Raw genomic sequence first — 22840 nt, forward strand, 5'->3', positions numbered from 1 at the left:
AAAAAATGCAATTGTTTCAATTGGAGATCATTTCATTTTTGTTTTATTAGAAACATTTACAATACATCTTGAATCTTGGAAAAATAACAAAGAACCAGAACTAACATGGCGCAGATACAATAATAATAATAATAAAAATGTCTCCAAAAAATGTAATTCACAAAAAAACATGTGCTATAACAAATAAACCTGCAATATCACATGCCTTGTCGGGGCACGGCATACTGTAACAGAGTTCAAAGACTTCTTTTTTTTTTCCATCCATCAAACTTGACGGTCAGCCACTGAGGGCCACATTGGCAACCCTCTTTCACTGTTCACAGAGAAACCAGAAACTAACGCCAGCTGATGCTGACCCAAAAACTAATGCACTACGACCACTATTAGACCGGTATGAAACACCTCTACTGTGCTGGAAAAATTGGAAACGCTACCAAAGACAAACTGTCAGACTGTATCGGCCTCTTTGGAAAAGGTTGCGAGTTTCACCAGCGAGCGCCACTTCAGTCCCCATCCTTTACATGCAGCAGAAAATGTGCCATTGTAGTGTCAAGTTTTTCTTAACTCTTACACAAACTAAGAACTTCAAGTTAATTGATATGAGGTGCAAAAAGTCTTTCATCAATGACAGGTAACTGAGAATACAAAATCCAACGTTGATGTGGGGACTGAAATGGTCTCTTTGCCTGGCTCCAAACTCATGTCAACTTTCCAGTTTCCAAAGAGACTCCAACTATGAAAATCTACAGAGGAGAAGCAGCCCAAGTGCACTGGTGTTAAAGGATAACACAGGACCTGCGCCGTTTCTCCCATCTAAGTGACCATACAACATACATGCAAGCTAGTACGGTAATGAACCTGTTGTGTGTATATGTGTGCATCTAGTTACATAGATCTACTACACAGTGCGCTGTTGTCCTCTCCTAGATGCCTCCGCTCCTCTTGCACACTTCACCTAATTAACACATTAGGGAAAGTCTCTCATAAAGGCTTCCTTTAAGCTGATAATGCTCCGTCGCTATTGATCACAAACCGTTCCGAGTAGTAGATGTAGAAAATGTATGAATGAAAGTGTGTACAAGTCATGTGTGGCCCCTATTTGGCGAGAGGGTCACAGCTGCCTCATTCATTCCAAGCGTTGCAGTCGTAACATGTTTTATACGTTTGATAAGTAAAAGCGAGTTTTTAGATTACAGAGGAAATGAGTTATGCGTTTCAGTCAGTAACATGGGGTTAGTTGAAGGGGGGAAAGGGGTTACAGCAAGCAGCACTGCACAAAGAATGCTGATGCAGGAAAAATATATAATTGAGGCACAAAATTGATGCTCTGTGACTAAAATATCTCCAAATTCTAAAAAATATTATATTATTTTCTGTAATTATTCCATTGTGAATGCACCGATGTTAAAGTAGTGCATGTCTGAAGTTAAAATTTCAGCCATGGGGAGCTCTCTCCTTCTGTTTACTTCATTCAGCACGAAGCACATGGAAAAGGCGAGTGCCCATAACTTTCATAAATAAAACTTCTAAACTTCTTTTCTCATTTTACTTATTAGTAGAAACTGACCTCCCTGTGTTTAGAAATATATTAACTTCTTGTCATTTTAATTAAAAAACAAAATGTCTTGAGGTTACTCATAAATATGTTGCTTCATTTTTTTCTTTTTTTACTTTTCATAAATAACATCCAGATACTGACTTTTTTTTCCTCTGCTTTCTATGAAATAATAACCCATGTTAGCAAAATAGATCTGAGAAACTGTAATATGTTTTTTTTTTTTATTCATTTTTAAGTTACTTTCTATAAATGTATGTGGAAGAACTCAAATATAGTCTACGTTGAAAACCTGTCGCAAATTCTTTCCAAAAAACAAACAAAAACTTAAAGCTCACTTGTAAATTGACAAAACAATAAGCATAAGGAGTGCATTGAGTTGAGTGGTCTTTTTTTTTTTTTTTTTTTTCTTTTTTTTACATTCAAATGCGTTACTTTGCTCAATGTGTGATTTAGACAGGTTGGTACAATTGCTTAAGTGCATCCATTGAAAATAAGGATTTCCTATCACTCCTTAAAAGGGATTCTACATAAATGCATAAAGACCTTTTCATATCAAGAGAAGAAAAACATCAACAGTTTCTACCATTACTATAATAGTAAGCTTAATACAATATTGTAAATAATACTAACAAGAACTTAATGAGTCAAATGTCACTGTGAGTCACCCCACCCCTTCTGTTGCTCCACTGAATTGAAACGTGTCTCATACTGGGTGAGTTGGACAAATGAAACTTACACCTTAGCATATTCTTAAGAGTCGTAATTAAACTTTATGTATCAATTAGTTAAACTACACGGTAAATATATGATTTGAAACCGATGTTCACTTTAAGGTCTTAAAGCTTTTTATACACGTCAGGTATCAGGCTGATGAATTCTTTATGTGATCTTAACTTTTTTTCTGATAAATCTTACCTACTGTACTATATTTTACTAACATGCAGTTAAACTTAAGGATACAGTTAATGGCTCTCCAAACTAAAACCACAGTGTTCACTGTTTACGTCTAATCCCTTACGGTTTAGTCGGAGGGTCTTAAAAATTAGGAATTCAGCCTGAATTTTCACTGGCTTGTCATTGTCAACACAATTCCTTCTCAGTCTATTTTTTATTTTTTTAATTACGTGGGCAGTCCCTTTTTCATCTGAACTTCTCTCCAGAAAGACTGTTTTTCTCCCATCAACCTAACCATGACAATAGAAAACTACTCAAAGGACTGTGTAAGTGCCAGGATGTGCTTTAAGCTGATCTCTTTGGGGAGAAGTAAGTCTGTTACCGGCGCCTCTGTAGTATTAAACTAATCTTACAACACTGAAACATGATATGCCTTCATTTCACAGATATCGATTGAGTGGCCTCTAAGACTTTTGGGTAAACAGAGTAGATTATTTCTTAATAATCCTGATTCGATAAAACTCTAAACCAAGTTCTGACGCTAAAAACTCAAGTGATAAGTCCTCTCCTTGTGTTTTGTTCTTTGGCTATGTGTGACCTTTTTTTCTTTCAAAAACAATACCGATGAAAAACGTAGGTGCAAAACGAGTATAAAGTAGAGCCATGAAAATCAGAAACTTATTATTTATATGTAAACAGAAATCATCTTAAGATATGCTATAAGTTAACACGTCTGCCCCTGTATGTAACCAGACAAAGAGGGTGAAGACAACAGCATGAGTACATCATATCATGTTGTCCCACCCTCTTCCTTCTCACTGCTGAGTTTTTTTTGACCAAAGCCTTCGAGACGTCAGTCTGTCATAAGCAAAGTCACCAGCTCCTGCTTCTCAACAAACAGGACAGACCTCGGTGCTCATGCTCTGGTCTTGTTGTTTGTTTACACTCGATGGATCACTTTTACAGCGCTTTTACAGAAATTGCAGTTTCATCACTTCAGGAGAAGGAAGTTTGTCTTGACCCACCCTGTGATCTGATTGATATTCAGAAACAAAACAAAAAAATTAAGCAATCAAATGACTTAAGACCCTGATGAACACAACAAGAACAATTACTTATCCTGAAACTGTTACTAATTAATTATATCTCTGTTTTACACTGGCGTGAATCCATAATGAATTTTAAGCAGATACGAGACAGAAATGCGACGGTATTATCCTAATAATCAAGGTCAATTTCTGAATAGAATATTATTTACTAAGCAGGCTCCTCTGTTTATTGTCCCAGTATAGTCCTATTATTGCTTTTCATCCTAATATACATAGAAACAGATTTATCCATTAGGGGTTATTACACATACTATTCATTCCCGTTTTTTATTTGAAGATTGGATTTATACATCAGCGGCTTCATAAAGGATATTCATTATTACAGTTTATAGTAGTGTCTGGCTAATTTCTTATCTATATATTTGGATGAAATACTAAGTTAATCAGTTTAAATAATGTTTCTTAAATGTATGGATCTATCTAATATACTATTATAGTCAAAAAGGATGATGGGACGCATATATAAAAGATTTACTCTCCCTAAAACTCAGAGACATTTTGAATTCCATATGCTAAAACATTGACAATGGCACCCTCAGCTTGTAAAAATAATCAAAACCTCACTTTAAGCGGGCCTTTGTCTGGATGTTCATAACCGATACACATACTGTATTTACATAGATGCTCAGAGTGCTTTCCCATAAAGTACAATACTCATTAACTTATACAGCGTCTAAACAGGGAGAATCTCCAATAAGCCCTCTCTTCATTAAACCAGTGCAAAACTCAACCAAGTCATCGGCATTGACTAAATGGACGAGAGGTCTCCCAAATTACCACTAGTACTACTGTAGTATTAAGAATAACAAGAACCACCATAATACAAAAAAATGATAGGGAATCCTTATGTGCATGTCTTTCAAATTATATGAAATGTATTTCACCATCAGTGGTCGGTTTGGTATTAATCAAATGTTTTGTAATAAGGTGCTTTACTCTATATTTTTTTTTAAGTGAAGTGTTTTAAGAGCCTAATTTCCTGAATCCCTCTAATCCCCACCCGAGCCGTTTGATTCACATTCTTTTCTCCAAAAATAAGTACTTTAAAAGTTGTTTTAGGGGGGCGGTACTATCAAAAGGCCAACGTTGCTACCTTGTATGCCAAAGCAATGGCAATATTTTAATACAAAATATTAAGGCAGAAAATAAAAATAACAAAAATACTAAGTTCAAAGAACAGTGTCATACTGCCTTGAATTTGACATTGAAAGCTTAGGCCAAACCACTGTGCAATTCCTCCGTCCATAAAAATCACATCTATTCTTTATTTCTACATCTGATAGATTTCAGGGGTACTTTTTTTTTTTTTTTTGCAAGTACGGTGCTTTTCCCTGCAGTCCACGCAAGGGTCTGCTTTATAGGTTTGTTTTAAAAAAAAAATGAGGGGGCCTTTGCGTCCTGGAAGACACAATCTGTAATAGCTAATTATTATTTTTTTGAGACAGAAGCCGAGTTGAATTGTTCCCCGATACGAACACGAAAGAGGTTCGCTGACATCACCGCTGGCCCACATGTGACAACAGCTCAAAAGTCGTTGCGGGGACTTGAATGATCAGTAAAAATTTTAAATTTTTGGGAGCATACTTCTCTCTTTCTCCAGCCAAAATGAATCCCCCCCCCCCCTTCCTCCCTCACCTCCTATCATTCAACAGCTTTAATCCCTACCCCCATCCGCTCTCCTCTAGCCCTCAGAAATCCCCAGGCTGGGGCTAAGGCAGACGCAGAGGGTGTGTAATTTGATTCAGCATGAGTGCTGGTTAAATGGGGCGTTTCCTCTGCTTTCCTGTCAATTACAATTGTCTGATTTCATTCTGGAAGCTCAAAGCGAAGGGAGGGGGGGGGGCTGCCATTGGCTGAAGCCCGGGTGTCCATAGTGAAGGGGCAGCTGCAGGATGTCCCATACAGTAGCGAGCCGACCCGATCTGCACTGGCGCTGTCACACAAACACGACCCCTGTCCAAATTTCAGGGCGGTGCTGTCGGGGAGTGGAGGAGGGGAGTTGACGCTGTGATAAGATCACGTAATCTTTCTTTTAGAGGTGATCGTTATTTTATAATTTGAACGTCAAATTAACGTTGAAAACAGGTGACCGGGGTATCCCCCGATAACTGTAGATAATTTATTTTTCTCCTAAGCCTCTCCTCATTTCACAGACGCTGCCAAATTCAGCTTTCAAATTTTGTGTGTGTGTTTTGGGACAAAAGAGGCCCCCTCTCCCCAGTAGGGATAGCTCAGAGCAGCAGAAAAGGAGAGGAAAAAGGGGGGGGGGGTGGCGAGGAGAGGGAGTGGAAGGAGGGGGTCCTACTCGCCCAGCTGCATCCAGACCATCCAGCCCCCTCTGTGCTTGGAGCAGCGGGGCGGGGCAGTAAGGGGCTCGCTGCGGGGACCCTGTCGTACCCCTCTCACAGCTCCAGAGTCCCCACACGGTCCGCACCTGGACCAGCCCATTTGCCTAATTATCAATGAGCAGATCCAGGCCGTGTCCGAGCAGCACTCTGCAGCCCACGCCGCTACCGGGCCCAGACAATACGCCCCACTCAGAGAGGCCTTCGAAAGCAAACGATCAAACTGTAAGCAGGGGAGGACATAAAAGCCACTCCCCAAAAGAAAAGGGAGAAAGAAAGGGGGCTCGGCGAGACCTCCAACTTGGGGTCACAGCTACAGTGTGCCATGAAACACCTGCTCCTGTACAGCTTTGCTAATTACAGGGGAGACAGCTGGCCCCTCGGAGCTCGCACATAATGCTGTTGGGGACGTGGAGTAAGGATTACTGATTTGGGACTCTGTATTTTACAGTGTCAACTATTTTAATCGGCTGCTGATTCAGGAAACAATTTTACAGTTTTACTCGGCTTCTGTCCACACACTAATTCTCCTCTTTATTTACAGTGCACACCTCAGAGAGATGCTTGTTGACTGGAGCTCTCGCTGTGTCCTATATCGTTCAGCGACGGTGGCCAAATGACCACACAAGACAATAAAGCGCGGTTAAGGTGGCTTTGAAACAAGTCCATCGGGGAGACAGATATCGAGAACTAGCCAACTGGATGAATTCCAAGGCTTTCGGCCTCACAAATTAAATCAGTGCTTTAAGCCAACCGAGGAACCACATGCTTTTCAAGTGCCACGAGGAGCAAGCGTTGCTGAATCTTTTCAACAAACTGCAGTGACCAAAGTGTAATCAATGGCTACTGGAAAGAAAATTTTACTGATACTTCATACAACTTTCATCTCTCTCTCTGTGAATGATGATACCAATAAAATGTAACCAATCAGCATAAATAAATGATGCAATGTCCTGTTCCTTTTAAGCATCAATCTGGTTTATAAGACTTTAAGGTATAAGAATGAAATAAGGGGGGCTGTCTTTTGTTTTCTTGTAAAGATTACAAGGCTTTGACTCGCACCAATCTATTCACATTTTCATTTTTCTAAAACTAATATCTAGTTTGGACCAATTAAATCAAACCACAATCACAGTGAAACTGAAAAGGCTAAATTCACCTTCACATCAGCTCCTGAAAATTTCAAGGTATGATTGAAAATCCTATTTTAGACCAAGATGATTGTAAGGTGCAATGACAATTCTACGTTTTTTTCTCTCTCTCTCTCTCTCCTTCTAATAACAACATTGACTTTCTGGGTCAGTCAGGTGCAGATTGGGTACCTCAACAATCATCTTCTTCCTTCCATATAAACCCACTTCATGGTAAAATAAAAATTTGAATAATAAAATGTTCACATTACTGTCTACCTCTGCCTACACTGTGATTCAGGAATGAAAAACAGCAGCAGTCAAAAAACTGAAAATGCAAGGTACTATACTTCTCTTATAAACAAAACTTTTATAAAATATATATGCATATATATATATAAAAGAAAAACTTAAAAATATTTCTTATACTTTTTAGTAAAGCAAGCAGTGCCTTCTAAAATATCTGCTTGATTGTTTGTAAATTTTCTGAAAAACAAAAATGTGTATTATAATAATAATCATAATAACAGTAAATAATTATTGAACAAACACTGACAAAACTAATGATAAAAACTGATGTGGTTCCTTAGGAGAATATTCGGATGGCCTGTGTGACCTGGGTGTGGCACACTGGGCACTCCGGGTGGTTGAGCTCACAGATTCGGATGGCACACTCCATGCAGAAGAGGTTATGGCCACAGGGCACCAAGGCAGCCGTCACTTTGCTTTCAAAGCAGGTCATGCAGTCCCGCACAACGGCCGGCGGCGAGTCCGGCACTGGCAGACGGCCTGGGAAGCCCTCGCCGGCTGAGGTGGGCTCACTGTGGGCGCGGCGGGCCTGGGCGTGAGGTGAGCCGGATACGGGCACAATGCTGGTGACTGAAGAGTTGTTGTTGCTTCCACCTCCGCAGGACTCGGATAAGCCAGGGGAGAGTCTGGTCAGGGGGAGCGGGAGGCCTCCGAAGCTCTTGGACCGCTGCTGGGCGTAGAAGGCCACCTGTTTGGGGTAGTCGGGGTCGCCCCAGCTCTGGGTACCCTCCGATCCAAAATAAGAGCAAGGCTTCTCTCCGGAGCTGGAGAAGTTGCTCTTGTTGTAGATTCCCCCTCCCTCGCCCCCTCCTCCTCCCCCTCCCCCTCCAACCATGGCATCTGAGAAGTTCTGGCGGTAGCTGCTGGTGAGAGGCTTGCGCTGGCCCCCCTGCAGCCCCCACACCTGCTGTAGCCGGCTCTCCAGACCACCGCTGCTGCCCGCTGGGCTGCTTCCACCGTTCGGCCCCAGACAGTCATTCTCATTATTGTGGTCGTGCAGGCCTCCTGTTCGGAAGGCGATGTGTGCTTCGATCTCCTCGCGGGCCCGCTCGGCGTTGCTCGGCGACCCCGTGATTTCAAAGACGGGGTCGCGGTCTCGACTGGGGGTGACGATGTAAGTGCAGGTTTGCTGCTGGATGCGTTTGATGGTGGAGCCTTTAGGCCCCACTACCAGCCCCACGACACGGTATGGCACTCTCACCTGAATGGTGGTCTGACCCGGCAAAGGTGTGGGCGGGGAGCCGCTAAAGGACACTCCCAGCTTGTTGCGGGATGCCCGGAGCATGGAGAAGTGCTCTGCAGCGGAGATGATTTCACGGCGGGCCAGTGCAACATCCTCCTTCCGGCCGGTGATTAAGAACACGGGCTCCTCTCCTCTGACGGGGGTTTTGATGTAGGTGTTGGTCTTGGCCCGCAGGGCTTTGATCTTGCAACCTGCAGAGTCAACAACATACATTTTAAAATAAGTAAACACCATGCACCAGTTACATGCTGCGACGATAACATTGTTAGCTAACAGAAATCCTCAAAAATTCTAATTTATTCATCAATTATGACCAGTTTAACTTAATGTGTTGCAGGTTCTTACTGGCAAAGGATACACAGAGTAATTACCATGATTTATGAGGTTTCCAGCACTTAAGCATTAGTGTACTCATTCAGTGCACTTATTAGCTCTAAAATCACACACATCTCACTAAGAGATACATGGATGGTGCAGAGGTATTGGCCAGCGTCGACATGACTGTTTCTGTGAGCAGATGCAATCACTTCTTGACCTCTCCTTGAACTTACGAGACAATACAGTCATCCCACACAAGCGTTGTTTTTGGGCCATTCATTGCTCTACATCTGCCCTGTTTCTGATCACAGTGTAATAGTTTACTCTATTAAGTGCTTTTAGGGCAGAGTCTCAATGTGAGAGAGTGCAGGTTAATGTTATTTCATGACAAATTACCTGACATTGTAATGGGACAGGACAAACAGTAAATCAGGAATTATTTAGGAGGGTTGTCAGGTACGTTTGAGGTCAAGAGGAACGTGGTAAGACTTTTGTTTATACTACACTCCATGAAGAATGCATCAGGCATTACTAGTCGGGTCAGTTTTCATTCAGAAATTCAGGCAGCTCCCTCATTAAGACGTCCACATTTATTGACGACTTAAAACGTGCCTTTCTCGTCTGGGCCGTGTCTTAAAGAGGCCGACGCATCTCTTTGGTCAGACGTGGAGCATCTATTCAGTAAGCTCATCTTACCAGGCTCCAGGTGCTTCAGATCACACAGCACACCATTGCATTACCTATCTGAAAATCACAGCAGCAGGTATCAAAAGGTTCAAAGACACCCTAAGTTGAAGACGAATGACGCTCTAATGCTACTAAATAGGCCCACTTTGTTCAGGAACACTTACTGCTCAGGGACCAGAGGTACGGACAGAAGGATGGTGATGCTCTGAGGGTTTATTGCTCATACCCAAAATCTGAAAATGTCCTTTGTGGCCATTGCCTGGTATTAGGCTAATAGACCTGTTCGTGCCGCGGGGGGATCAAAGAGCAATTGTCAAATTCCTTTTCTTGATCTACATTGCACCTTTTAATTAGTCCAAATGAATGCATCAATTAAAGAATCGTCTGCAAACAAAATAACGATTGATTCATCGCTACCAGAAATTAAGGCCACCGGAGACAGGTTTATTTTGCAACTGTTGAACTGTGGCGTAAGAGGGTGCCTGTGATTGAAAACAAAGCCACCCTTGATCTGAGGAGGTACAAGAGCATCCTCGGGAATCGATGCCTGCGACTCATGACGGCAGAAAACAAATCATATCCAACCCTTTCTTCGTGACAGGATGCTCCGTTTGCCAGATTCACCGGGCGGGCCGTGATGCACGCTGTCGAGGAGGAAGGGGGTGTGTACGCGGCGCCAGCTAACGAAGGGCCCCGAATCAAAAGCAGCTCGTCTCAAATCCCCCCAAATCAGCACTTCTTCTCGGTCAAGGCAAAAAGGGCCCTCTCGCCGCCGCTCACTGGATCCACCCTCCGGCTGTCTTCGGTTACCCCATTAAAATTCAAAACTTACACTTCAGAGTAAAGAACAGGAGCCGCAATGGGAGAACAAGGGGCACTTAGCAGCACAAAGTAAATCCACATCACCACGGTGAAAGCAAGAAAAGGGGGTTAAAAAAGAAGCCATCTCGACACCCCTGAACCCCCTTGTGACATTATTCAAGACCTGTTTGTTTTCGTTGCGAGATAAATTTGCTGATGGTACCTAACCCACCCTGCAGTCTTTGTACTTCTCTCGGTCCAGCCCCCTTATTTCTCCCTCTCCTGACAGCCAACCATGTGGTATTGAGAGTGTGCAGTGAAGTGGGGCTCATGAGGAGCCCCTTGTGTTGAGCTCCAAGGCGTGACTCCCATTCAGCTTTTAGATGCTATACTGCCCTTCTGTCCCAGTGCCCCCTTGTTTTTTTTTGTTTTTTTTCCACCCATGGGTTCATCACAACAGTTAATGGGTGCAGCCACACAAACACCACCACCACGCTGAAGAAGGGAAATCTACTACTTGTTAGCAAGCTCGGTTGCACATAATAAGAGAGGTACAAAATCACAAACAGAATATTGTGTTTTTGTTTTTAAAGGACTCCCACCTCCTAGTGCAACTTCTCGCTGAGTCACCCTTTAAGGCCATCCCGAGCAGCAACACTGTCTCTTAATGTGCCCCTCCTCATCATCCCCCCAGACTTTCACACCTTTGTTTGACAGCTGCTGTCATTCAACTTCAGCTCTTTGTTCAATAAAAAAAAAAAAACTCCAACTGTATAAGAAAAAAAGGGGGTAGAATCTACAACGTGTCAGGATTTGAACTTTCCAACTCAGACTCATTTGGGGGAAAAAAAAAAAAAAAACACAAGTGGACCACGCTTCTATTGTCCAATTGTGTCAGTGGGGCAGTGCGCAACATAAACAACCAGCTGGATAAAAATGTGGAAAGAAGGCACACACACAACAATCCTCCACAACCAACTCCAAAACCCAAAATGTGCATATTTTTGGGATTATTTTCTAAAAAACAAAAAGCCATCTATTTCAAAGTGAAAGACATTCCTCTCCTCGCCAGCTGCACGTTGCCTTTTTTTGAACAGTCTGGCGCGTCTCAGACGACAAAGGAAGCAAGTGCTGCTCCACAGTGTGTGTGTGAGTCTGACATTGATGGCGTGGATGTTGGAATCATTCGAAAAGAAAAACTCAAATGTGTGAGTGTAAATGATGAGCACATGAGAAGTTAGTATAGCAGGAGGAGAGGAAGAAGAAGAAGAAAAAAAAAAAAAAAAAAAAAGTGGGAGGCTGATGTCTCAAGGGAGTACAAAAAAAAAACACACACACATACACCACTCCCTTTTCTTTTGTCAAATAACACCAGGTAACAGTTAAGAGAACAAAAAAACAAAGGCGGGATAATGCAGCAGGGATAAAATTAAAAAAGCACCAAGTTTTTGGAAGGGAAATAAATTTTGCAAAGCCAGCGTTTTTTTTTTTTTTTTACCTTGTCTCCCCACTATTTCGGCCACATGTTCAGAGCTGGGCACTGGGACGCATTCTGTGATGTTGCAGCCTCGTCCTTTCGTCTCACTTGAGGAGCTCTCGTACAAAGCGCACAACTTGCTCTTCCCACCCAGGATCGCAGTGTCCCCGACACCGACGTTGTTCGTGTGGTTGTGGTGGTGGTTGTTGTTGTTATTACTCCGGTCCTGTACTCCTCCTGTTGTCGGTGGAGCACCTCCACCACCACCACCGTCCTCTCCTTCCCCACCGAGCCCCAGCAGAGACAACTGGCCCAGCGCGACCCTGAGGGCACGGGAGTCGTCTTCCTCCTCGTCGGGCGGCACCAGGAGACCTTCGCCTCCGAAGCCGGAGCCGGCCAGATCCCCGGCATAGCCCCCGTTTTTCTCCATGATCCCTGCTAGAACCAGCAGGCTAGGCATGGCTAACAAAAGAGTGTGTGAGACAAAGACAGGGGAAAGAGACTGGAGAAACAGCAAAAAACCCCGTGCCGCCTCCTCCTCCTCCTCCTCCTCCTCTTCCTCCTCCTTCCTCTATTCCCCCCTTTGCGCTAGTCCCTCCCATAGACCGGCCCACTTCTCTCTCCTCTCCGTCACACTGTATGGTCTCTCTCTCTCCGAAAGCTCCCAAGGCAAACGGGACACACACAAGGCCCTCTCGTCTGCACGATAGATGGGTTGGGCGATGTGTTGCTCCACCCAGTCTGGTTTACACAGCTTCACCCTCCGAGCCGAGACAAAACGAGCCGCCCTCCCGTTGTACCATTCCGTCTCAGGTTCCCAAGCCAGTGGCATCCTCCAAAAAAACCCTGCTGCTGTAGAGAAAGGAAAGAAAGAGCTACAAGGAAGAGTCATCGTTCACCTCAGCTCCAGAAGCTCCAGAAAGCTGCAGTGCTTTTTAGCCCCGAGAACACCGCGTTTTACCCGCGACTTATGTAAGAACATAAGGATGTAAACAGTGTCGTATGTGTGAAGGTGCCAGCACAGTGCGCACATGGTCGTCTGAGCGGTGCTGCGTAAAAAAAGGATGATGTCAACTTTATTATTAAAAAAAAAAAAAAATGCGTTTTTATGAAGGGGATTGCATTTTTGGGAGTAAAGGAGTTTGTGATTTTTTTTAATTTTTTTTTTTTGGGTTGGTGTTGGTGGGTTGTGGAGAGGGGGGTCCGCCCACCTCTAATGTAGCCGTGCTTTGCGGCAGGTCACCGCGTTGTTGTCTCCGGCGCCGTTGCGCATGAGGATGTTATGTATAGGAGGGGAAGAGAGAGGGTGTCTAGTGGGGGGGGGAGTGGTGGTGGTGGTGGTGGTGGAGGTGGGGGCTGTATACGAGGAGGAGAAGAGAAAGGGAGTTGTCAGACAGGCGTTGCAGACCCTATGCAGCGGGGGAACATCAGAAAAGCCCTCGCACATTTCCCGTAAAAAAAAAAAAAAAAAAAAAAAAAAAGCCCAGGGTTTGCAGCAGCAGCCCGGTGAACAAAGAACCGCGCCGTTCGGTTCGCGTATAGACTCCCCAAGATGTCCTCGACAGAAACCACGCCTGACGGCATGGTAGTAGTACAACACAAAGACTCAAACTGCAGTAGTACTGTATCATAATAATAACATTGAAGGGAAACATATTAATATAGTTAATGCATATAGTCAGACCTTTTTTTTTTTTTTAAAGATTTTTTTTTTTCAAACAGGTAACAAAGTACCTGCAACTTCCATTCAATGTCAATAAAATCTGGAAATTTACATTTATTTACAATAAATAAATAAAAGAAAATTTCTCATATGATATTATTTTCTGACTATTACTATTAGCCTACACTTTGAGGAATCATACAGTGCTTGCAACTAATGTCCATGTTTCCAGCTTCCTCAAAGTGTCAGTCTAACTCAAGCTTAGCCTGTCATTACCATCTGTGCATGTGGTGGGATGTATACAGGGAGTATGTGTTGCGTAAGGCTATATACCTGAATGACAAGGCGAACTCTGGGGGATGTTTGAGGAAAAATGCTCCACTGCTCCACATGTTTTTATTTCTCCACCTCCACCAGAAAAGAGATACCAGCACACGCATGTGTTTTAGGGAAAACACTGAACTTTCGCTTGTGAAATCTCTTGATGTGTTTTGCTTTGTGTTCCCCAAGGGAGGTGTTGAATTTCCTCTGTAGATAGCATGTGCGTTTTAACCCCATCCATTAAATTCAATTTATTATTCCCCATCATATGTGGTGTTTTCCCCCCCTCACTGTAAACTGGGTGAATGACAAAAACAAAAACACACACACAGACAGTCTTCCATTTTGGCTTATATGACAGACTGAGCATGGCATGTGACTCTTCAGCATGAATATTTTAGCATTTCTAGTGAGAACGCCTTCTGCCTTTTAATAACACATAGAAAAGGAGCAACAATATAATGACTAATTTTTTCAAACACCAGTTCCTGAAAATAGAAACAATATAAATGTTGTAATAGCAGGAAGACAGAGCAGGTGTATTTACATGCATAATCACAGTCTAGACGCGCTCTCTGGGTGCCAATCAGGACGGGGTTCGTTCCCTAAGGGTGTGTTACAGATGAGAACTCACAGGGAGACTCCTGGTGTGAGTCCAGGATTAAAACACCCAATAACATGGATACAAAAAATAAAAAATAAAAAAACAGCAGCAGGAGGAGAACAGGATTGCGTGATGCACGGAGGACCAGAGGGTGGGCTCAGGAGGTCTGTCCCCAATCCCCCTCCACACCCAGAGGGTTGGGCGAGAGCATGGTCGGGATGGGGGACGAGCACCCCACCAGCCTCTCAGTGGTGCACCGATAATGCCAGTGTGTCCAAGAGGTCGTCTGGATTTCCATTAAAAGGGGTCTGCTGGGAGTCCAGAGCCCCGATCAATACAAAGCATGGATCTGGGATAGTGTTTCCCCCCCCTCCTCCGACACACCCCTCTCTGCCTGGATGTTTGTTGTGGCCTGTTGGAGGCCTGATTGGTGCGATGCTGTTGTACCACGCAACCTTTTTTGACCCTGAACGAAACCGTCTCTGTGCTCTGAATGGACCACAGCAGGTCTGGTTTCCATTCAGACCTCACTGTCTATAGCTGTGGGCTACAATTGTCATTTGTACACTTGTGTTTCTGTGTGCGTGTGTTAGCTGCGGGATACTTGTGAAACCCAGAGTGCTGAGGTCATGTTACTTGCACATAAAAAAAAACTCTCAATGATCTTGACCATCTGGCCGTCACAGTTTCTCTTTTTTCCTCCCCTGATGAAAGGCTGACTGGCATCTTTGGGGAGATGCTGTGGTTTACGGTGCTGTAGAGACACAACCTCTTTGTCCAAAGAGCCCGTGCAAGTATCGCCTCCACCTATATGGATAGTGTCTGTCCCTCAAAGAGTACAGGCTTAATAGGCTGTAAAGACATGTCTCAGAATCCCAAAAGGACATCCCTTTGACTTCCATGGCCAGATGTCCTTTTCAAGACTTTTCTGGTGCCCCGCTGTCACTTGAATGAGGCTTCTGCGAGCACAAAGGGACATGTTGGCTAAGCACCACGTGCTGATGCCACAGTGAGCGGGCTCTCAGGGATGATGTAAGACCTCATGCAAATGATACCACATCTTGTGCTCATAAGCTGACGAGAGCCCCGGAGTCGATCAGCTGACCAGATGAGACACTGAATCCAGAGGGCCACTTTGTGTTTGGGGGTTTCCCTCCTCTAATTGTTTTTTACTTTTATTTGTTTAATAAAATAAAACAACAATAGCAAACAATAGTTTAATAAAACACAGAGAAAGTGGTTGAATAGCTAGTGGTGGAGTACAATTAAAATGCAAAAACCTCATCTAGTTAAAGCTACTGAGTGTTTCTTTCAGCGCTGCCAGATTGGGCTGGTTTCTGCCCAGTTGGGCAACTTTTGATTAAGTCAGGCTGGGAAAAATAGTGTTAGGTTGGTAGATGAAATTTGGGCTGCTTTTGTCAACATTTGGTGGCAGTGCCGGCTCTCGCCCGGCTATAGCTCAATGAACCGCAACACACATCAGACATCACAATGGTTTTAAGACAAGATTTTTAATTTCATAAGTAACTGTTTTTATTATGATATAAATAAACAACTGGTCCTTGATATTGTTGGCTTCAAAGTGTTTAGTTAGTTTCACTACAATTTACACTTTTAATAACAAATAGGTGTGGCCGGGCAAATGAAAAAGTGTGAAAAAGAGAGTTACATGGGTGAAAAGTTTATTTCTTTCTTTCTATATTTATTTGTTAATTTGTTACCTCAATGCAAAAAAATATTTTATTTTTATTTTTATATTTATTTTTATTTTTTATTTTTCTACATTTTTTTAGAGGGTGACCAGCACCCTCCAGAAGGTGGCGACCTAGGCGACCGCCTATATGGCCTTTGCCTTAAGCCAGCCCTGATTGTGAAAACAATATTACCAAACAAGCTGTAATTTTGTGCTCAAAAACAGATACAAAATTCAGTAAACTTAATTTTTTCCACTCACTCATATTGACTCATTTAATTTGAGAAATATTTGATTGACATGAGTTGTATTCAATGGTCGTTAGGGATAACGGAGGATCTACTTACCTTGACGTCATCATCCTTGACATTGACATGGCAATCTGTGTATTTGGTTGTCTGACTGCACTCTTTGTTGGTTACGATAGCCTATTTATCTAACATGTTATCTTTGGTTATTTGGTGCAGATATGAAGCGTTGTATGCTTATGATGCGTTTTCTATTGCGCATAAGTTTCTGGCAAGGTTATGATTCGGGCTGGTCTTTATTGAATTGGGCTGGTTGGAAGTTGTGATTGGGCTGGAGACTGGCAATCTGATCTGGCACCACTGGTTTCTTTCTGCAGGTTGACCATCATGCAGGAACCCAGATAATGAGGCCTTCTCATCCCAAACTCTGCTCCATCTTTGGGGTAAATCAGCAAAAATCACAACACAAACCTCTACTTTTAATACCAAAGAAATGAGACCGCTGAAAGTGTTGTTGTATGCCCAACTTCAGTTGTTTTTTAATGCTACGATGATTATACCACAGCGATTATTTTCATTATTGATTAATCTATTTGTTTATTTTATTAGTAGGGCTGTCAATCAATTAAAATAGTTCATCGTGATTAATCGCAAATTAATTACACATTTTTTTATCTGTCCAAAATGCACCTTAAAGGGAGATTTATCAGGTATTTAATACTCTTATTAACATGGGAGTGGACAAATATGCTTGCTTTATTCAAATGTGTGTATATATTTTCTATTGGAAATCAATTAACAACACAAAACAATGATACATATTGTCCAGAAACCCTCACAGGTACTGCATTTAGCATAGAAAATATGCTCAAATCATAACATGGCAAACTGCAGCCCAACAGCTGTCAGTGTGTCAGTGTGCTGACTTGACTATGACTTGCCCTAAAACTGAATGTGATTATCATAAAGTGGGCATGTCTGTAAAGGGGAGACTCGTGGGTACCCATAGAACCCATTTTCATTCATATATCTGGAGGTCAGAGGTCAAGAGGCCCCTTTGAAAATGGACATGCCAGTTTTTCCTCGCCAAAATCTAGTGTAACTCTGGAGCGTCCTTGCGACAAGCTAGTATGACATGGTTGGTACCAATGGACTCCTTAGGTTTTTTTGTTTCATATGATCTTCACCTTCTACCTTCCACCTTCTACCTACTTAGTGTATAAATGGTGGAAGAATAGTGTAAATGCTAATCACAGTTTCCCAGAGCCTAAACTGACATGTTCAAAACGCTTGTTTTGTCCAGAACCCAAAGATATTTGATTTAAAATGATATGAAACAGAAAAAAACAGCAAATCTGCGAAGCCAGAGCCAGAGAATGTTTGACAATTTACTTATTTAAAGGTATAATCAATTATGAAAATCATTCTTGATCAATTTTGTGATTGTTATCAATTAATTGTTGCCATAAATCCTTTGGTTCAACAAACATATCTGCACTTTCTCCGTCATCAAACTCGCTGTGCACACACACAAACACACACAAGTACAGCTTCTCCTCACCCGCTGTGAAAATATCTGTGTGCATATGAAGCTGTTGACTCTCTCACACATACACACTCTCACCTCGCCCTCTAACAACAAACACACTCACACACATGCACTGGGATGTTGTGATTGGGAGAGCTGGTGTCAGCTGGGAATATGAGTCAGGTAGTATGACTTCATAGCTTTTTACAGGGTATTAGGTCATCTCTCCCAACCCCACCCCACCCCACCCCCCTCCATCTCTCTAATCACATTGATGCTGTACAGCCGGTGACACGCCTAGTGATGAGTAAGGCTCACCTCACCGCTTGCTTCCCGTATGGCTGGTGATCTCACACGCGTCACAGAAAGCTTTGAACTCAAGACTCCTGCTTGGTCTTCGTTATAATCTTGGCATTCAGTTCTCATTTGCAGACAGTGTGTCAGTTGGTGTGGATGTTGCTTTTACTGTACACAATGAAAGATTGCATTTTTTTTTATCTGCAAAAGGATTTTTGAGTCACTGGATCAGTATTGTGCTGTAAAATTACTGATTTGGTCACATTTGAATTACGGAAATCACTGAATTATGATGTTTTGTTAGAAATAAACTTTCACTCTTGATTAGACGTGATGCAGCTTTAATGCATTTTAAGATATGCAAAGTATATACGCTTTAAAACCATTAATGTCATTGTCAGACATGTATCATCAGTAATGAATCTGCTTTACTTGAGTATTTACATTTAATACCAGTGGTGGAAAGTAACTTTATACATTTACGCAAGTGTTGCATACTTATAAGTACAGTTCCGATGTATTTGTACTTTACTTCTTCTCACTTACTTCTGCTTCTTTTCACTTCTATTCCATTACATGTTGTTTTTTTATTTCACAACATTCATTCAAGATCAGTTTATAGAATATGACACATTGTTTTAGATTAAATTACCTCTCCCTAAACCAATCACATTGCTGCTGTCAAAAGTTTTAAAGCTGTTCTCCTCTATGCTGTTTGCAGTGTCAGTATTCAGCACAAACGGATGCGACCCTCCACCACCCCATCTCCTCCAGATTCATCACATCAGAGAAATCCTGCTCCACTTCATTCATCGGATCTGCATCAATCTTCACTACCACCATCACCAGTGTCTAGACCCGGGGGGAATAATCCTAAATCCTACTACAGCCTCACTTCCCCCTCATTATGTCACATTGGGTCTAAATCGCCAAAGAATGTTACTATTCATAATTCGTGCACTTTGTAATAAATCCCCATCCAATCCATACGAGTCTCTCCTGATTGAAATGCCCCTTCTGTATACTTTTGATACGCTAAGTACATTTTGTTGCTAGTATTTACTTAAGCAAACTTTTGAATAGAGGATATTTTACATTGTGATATTTCTACTTTCACTTACTGTAAATAAAGTACTCGAATACTTCTTCCACCACTGCTTACTACTTTAAGTCCTTTATTTCAGAAAGAAGTATTGTGCTTTACACTCCACTACATTTATCTGATTGTTATATATTTAAAGCAGCAGTGGGTAGAAATGGAGCAAATATGATTAAAAAAAGTTATTTTTATAAAACGGTCACTATATCCAGACAGTAGTGCATGAAACAGGAAAAAAATCATGTGCCTCTGTGTCCACCGGTGTTCTCCGGTGTCCTCCGGTGTCCTCTGGTGCTCCTAACGGCATCTGCAAGATTTCACAGACCGGAGGAAAACAACCAATTAGAGCCAAGGTGGAGCCTTGCTGTCTTTGAGCAGCTGTCAATCACTCGTAAACTCTGATGAAACGGTCAAACTAGGCAGCGCTGATCAAATATGAATCAATATTCTGGTACTGTAATGCCTATTTCTCGCCTCAAATGTTTTCAGAAACTGAAAAAGAAAAGTGTACTGTTTAGCTGTAAAATGAGAATGTTGTGACCCGACAGCCATGATGAGATCAGTTGAGGAAATACCAAGCACCGCCCACCAGCCGGCCAAAGTCTCCCGTCACGGGCTGGATCTTTTAAAGTCTGAAAACCGAGCCATGAAGAGGTGCAGAAGTCTAGTTATCTCTCAGAACACTTGAATTACAATATGCTGAAAGGTTATTATGGATTTTTTGCCCAATTATGCCAAAAATATTTTGCCTATTGCAGGTTTAATTACAACAATAAAATGTTGTTTGCATATTAATGCATGTATAATAGTACAATCTGGAAGGGCCATTATGTCCCTTCTGTGTACTTTTGGTACTTTAAGTACATTTTGCTGCTAGTAGGGCTGCCCCCTCTTAGATTAACATTAGATCAGTCAACTAATCAATCATTTCAGTCTTAATTGACTAATAATTCTTTGTTCGATAAGTCGCAAAAGGTCAATTTCTCCATACAGTTTATTTCGTTTACAATTTCACTCCATTAATCCTTTGTTGGAGGATTTGGCTGCAGCCATTTCTATAGTATTTTAAAGATATATTCATCCTGAGCCATGACTTTGTCTGGGATTGTCTGGCCAGGTATAATGTGTCAAAAGAGCAATCAAATGAAAATGGTCAGTCATTATTTACCCACACTGCCTCCAGCATTCATCCTGCCCCTGATAACCTCTTTGAATAAACTGAACTCAAGTAAATTGAATTAAATTGAACTAACAAAATTAAATATAATTAGCTCCCGCTTGACCAGCTACAACATTAAAGTGATGGTAATAATAATCATAAATGTAGTATATACTGTATATGATGACACTCTGAAAGGGTCAATTTAGCATAATGAGTACTTTTACTTTGGATGCTTTAAGTACATTTTGCTGATCGTACTTTAATTTTAAATGTGGCACTTTTGTTTGTATCGGAGTATTTTTAAATTGTGGTGTTGCTACTTTTATTTAAGGATCTGAGTACTTATTCCGCAACTGTATTTCATTCAAAGATTGGTGTTTTTGATCACACTATTATTATTATTATTATTATTATTACAACAGAAACATGTTTACTGTTGGAAAGCTACCCCTGTGACTGTGGTTCTCAAGGTACTTTTTGTGGGTTTGGCTGTCCTAACGGTACATTTTGTGGGGTGCAGTCTTGTACCAAAGCATCACCATATGAACATCTTTATTAGTTGGGTTATGCAATAATTTCAGAGATACAGAAGACAAGCTAATACTGCCCTGAAGGTGCATTTCCAGTACCAGAGGCTACAATCACAACACATTCTCAAGCTTTGTTTTCTCTTCATCCCGATGCCTCCAATTGACCCACAGTCCTGCTCCATCATTTATGAACACTATGAATGTAAACAAACCATTTACAGCTCAGTAACATGGGTCATGTAAAATTCATGCTCAGCTGTTACATAATGATAAGCATATCCACGAAGAGTAAAATATCTCCAGCCAGCACACTTGAGTTGTATTTAATTTGTGTGTGTGTGTGTTTTTTTGTTTGTGTTTAGAATGAGTTTGGGATCACAGGGAATTAAACTGACTGCACTATTCAACTGGGCCATCTGTACGGCTTGATAGTGGCAGTCATGCTGGTATAGTTGCCTTGAGGAATAGCTGTATGGCGCTTCCTGGCAGCCGGTTTAATTAAATTATCAATTCATGTGAAACACAGCTCAGGTCAGTGTATCAATCATTGCCAAAGTGGGTCCAAGTGTATTGATAATGTTGGTAAACAGGTATCTGAATGTATATATATATATATATATACACACCCCACTTTAGGAGTGGATGTCTTTGCAGCTAGTATAAAGGGGGGAACTGTTACGCGACCAATAACTTTTTCAATATATATATACTGCATATACACACATATATACATATATATTACTTGTATAATATATAATAAGAAAATAAAAACATATATATATGTAAATATATATAATAATCAAACATGTAATATAATATAATATATGGTATATATATACCATACAATATATACTATACTATTTTTTTTTTGAGGAGCAGGTGAAGTTTGTGAACAAAAACAAATATTTAAAAAATACAAATAACTAAATAAAATAAATATTATGTTTTATTTTATTTTTATTATATATATATATATATATATATATATATATATAATAAAAACAAAAATAAAACATAAAAACAAAATAAAAACATATATTCATTAATTATCATATTTTTTTCATTATTATATATTATTATTATTATTATTTATATATTAATATATATATTTATATATTAACTTATTTTATTTTTATTTATATATATAGTTTTTAGGATTTCCAGTGAAGACACTAAAAAATCCAAATAATCCAAATAAATAAATAAATAAATAAATAAATAAATACATTTCACCAGCCTTCACTGAAAGTCTTCACCACCAGTTAAATAATAAAATAACCTCAGTAGGACGCGGACCAGAGCGTTAATAGTGGCCGCCAGGTGGCGCCGATAGGCTGCATTGTAATTAGCAGAGATTGGCAGTGAGGACTAATCAAGTGTGTTGATTTGCAGGTGGCTGCCTGTCTGTCTGCTGCTGCTCTGCTCAGAGGAGTTCACCACCGGCCCAGTGGATAATATCATGATTAACTCGACTGTGGACATTTTGAAAGGTCAATAAGGAAAGGAAAGGAAAGGAAAGGAAAGGAAAGGAAAGGAAAGGAAAGGAGGACGTGTCTTAAACGACTGCAGAGAAGCTTTTCCACAGAGAGACGGTAAGACTGTTGATTCAGTAATGTGTTGCAGTGTAAAGAGCTGCAAGCTGTTGTGCTTTGTGGCATTGTTGTTCTTGTTGTTTTTATAAAGGAGACGAGCAGACAGGGTGATGAACTAACTCATGAACTCAATGACCGATGTTCAGAGATATATCAGCCACTTGGAAGCAGCAGTTTCAGTTCAGTGAGTCAGCCAGTAGAGGGCGCTTCTAGCTTCTCCTCTGTGCTTGTT

General features: G+C 41.3%; 3 protein-coding genes across 5 annotated transcripts in view; 2 read left to right on the top strand and 1 right to left on the bottom strand.

Moving 5' to 3' along the window:
• Positions 1–19212, top strand: part of rab11al (RAB11a, member RAS oncogene family, like) — a 34973-nt gene extending 15761 nt beyond the window's left edge. Inside the window, exon 6 of the transcript XR_005208727.1 lies at positions 18947–19212. The gene's annotated coding sequence lies outside the window, so the exon portion shown is untranslated. The remainder of the gene's footprint in view (positions 1–18946) is intronic.
• On the bottom strand, positions 170–12639 carry mex3a (mex-3 RNA binding family member A). The gene is made up of 2 exons (XM_037783807.1): positions 11893–12639; positions 170–8779 (listed from the first exon to the last, which is right to left on the bottom strand). Exons 1-2 carry the CDS (start codon positions 12329–12331, stop codon positions 7623–7625), a joined length of 1596 nt encoding a protein of 531 aa, XP_037639735.1. The 5' UTR covers positions 12332–12639; the 3' UTR covers positions 170–7622.
• A 3224-nt stretch (positions 19213–22436) lies between the features above and the next one.
• LOC119496661 (lamin-A-like) overlaps positions 22437–22840 on the top strand; it is a 48470-nt gene continuing 48066 nt past the window's right edge. For 2 of the 3 annotated variants that reach the window (XM_037784140.1, XM_037784137.1), the window contains exon 1: positions 22440–22608. The gene's annotated coding sequence lies outside the window, so the exon portion shown is untranslated. Of the gene's footprint in view, positions 22609–22840 lie in introns of all 3 variants that reach the window. The other variant, XM_037784141.1, reaches the window with a different exon arrangement.

The sequence above is a fragment of the Sebastes umbrosus genome, chromosome 11, assembly GCF_015220745.1.
Source record: "Sebastes umbrosus isolate fSebUmb1 chromosome 11, fSebUmb1.pri, whole genome shotgun sequence".
NCBI classification, from domain to species: Eukaryota; Metazoa; Chordata; class Actinopteri; order Perciformes; family Sebastidae; genus Sebastes; species Sebastes umbrosus.

Excerpts from the sequence above, each read along its gene's own strand:
- mex3a (XM_037783807.1), bottom strand. The coding sequence starts at position 12,331 with ATGCCTAGCCTGCTGGTTCTAGCAGGGATCATGGAGAAAAACGGGGGC. Across the intron at positions 8,780-11,892 it reads CGAAATAGTGGGGAGACAAG|GTTGCAAGATCAAAGCCCTG; the intron begins GTAAAAAAAAAA and ends TTGACTCTGCAG.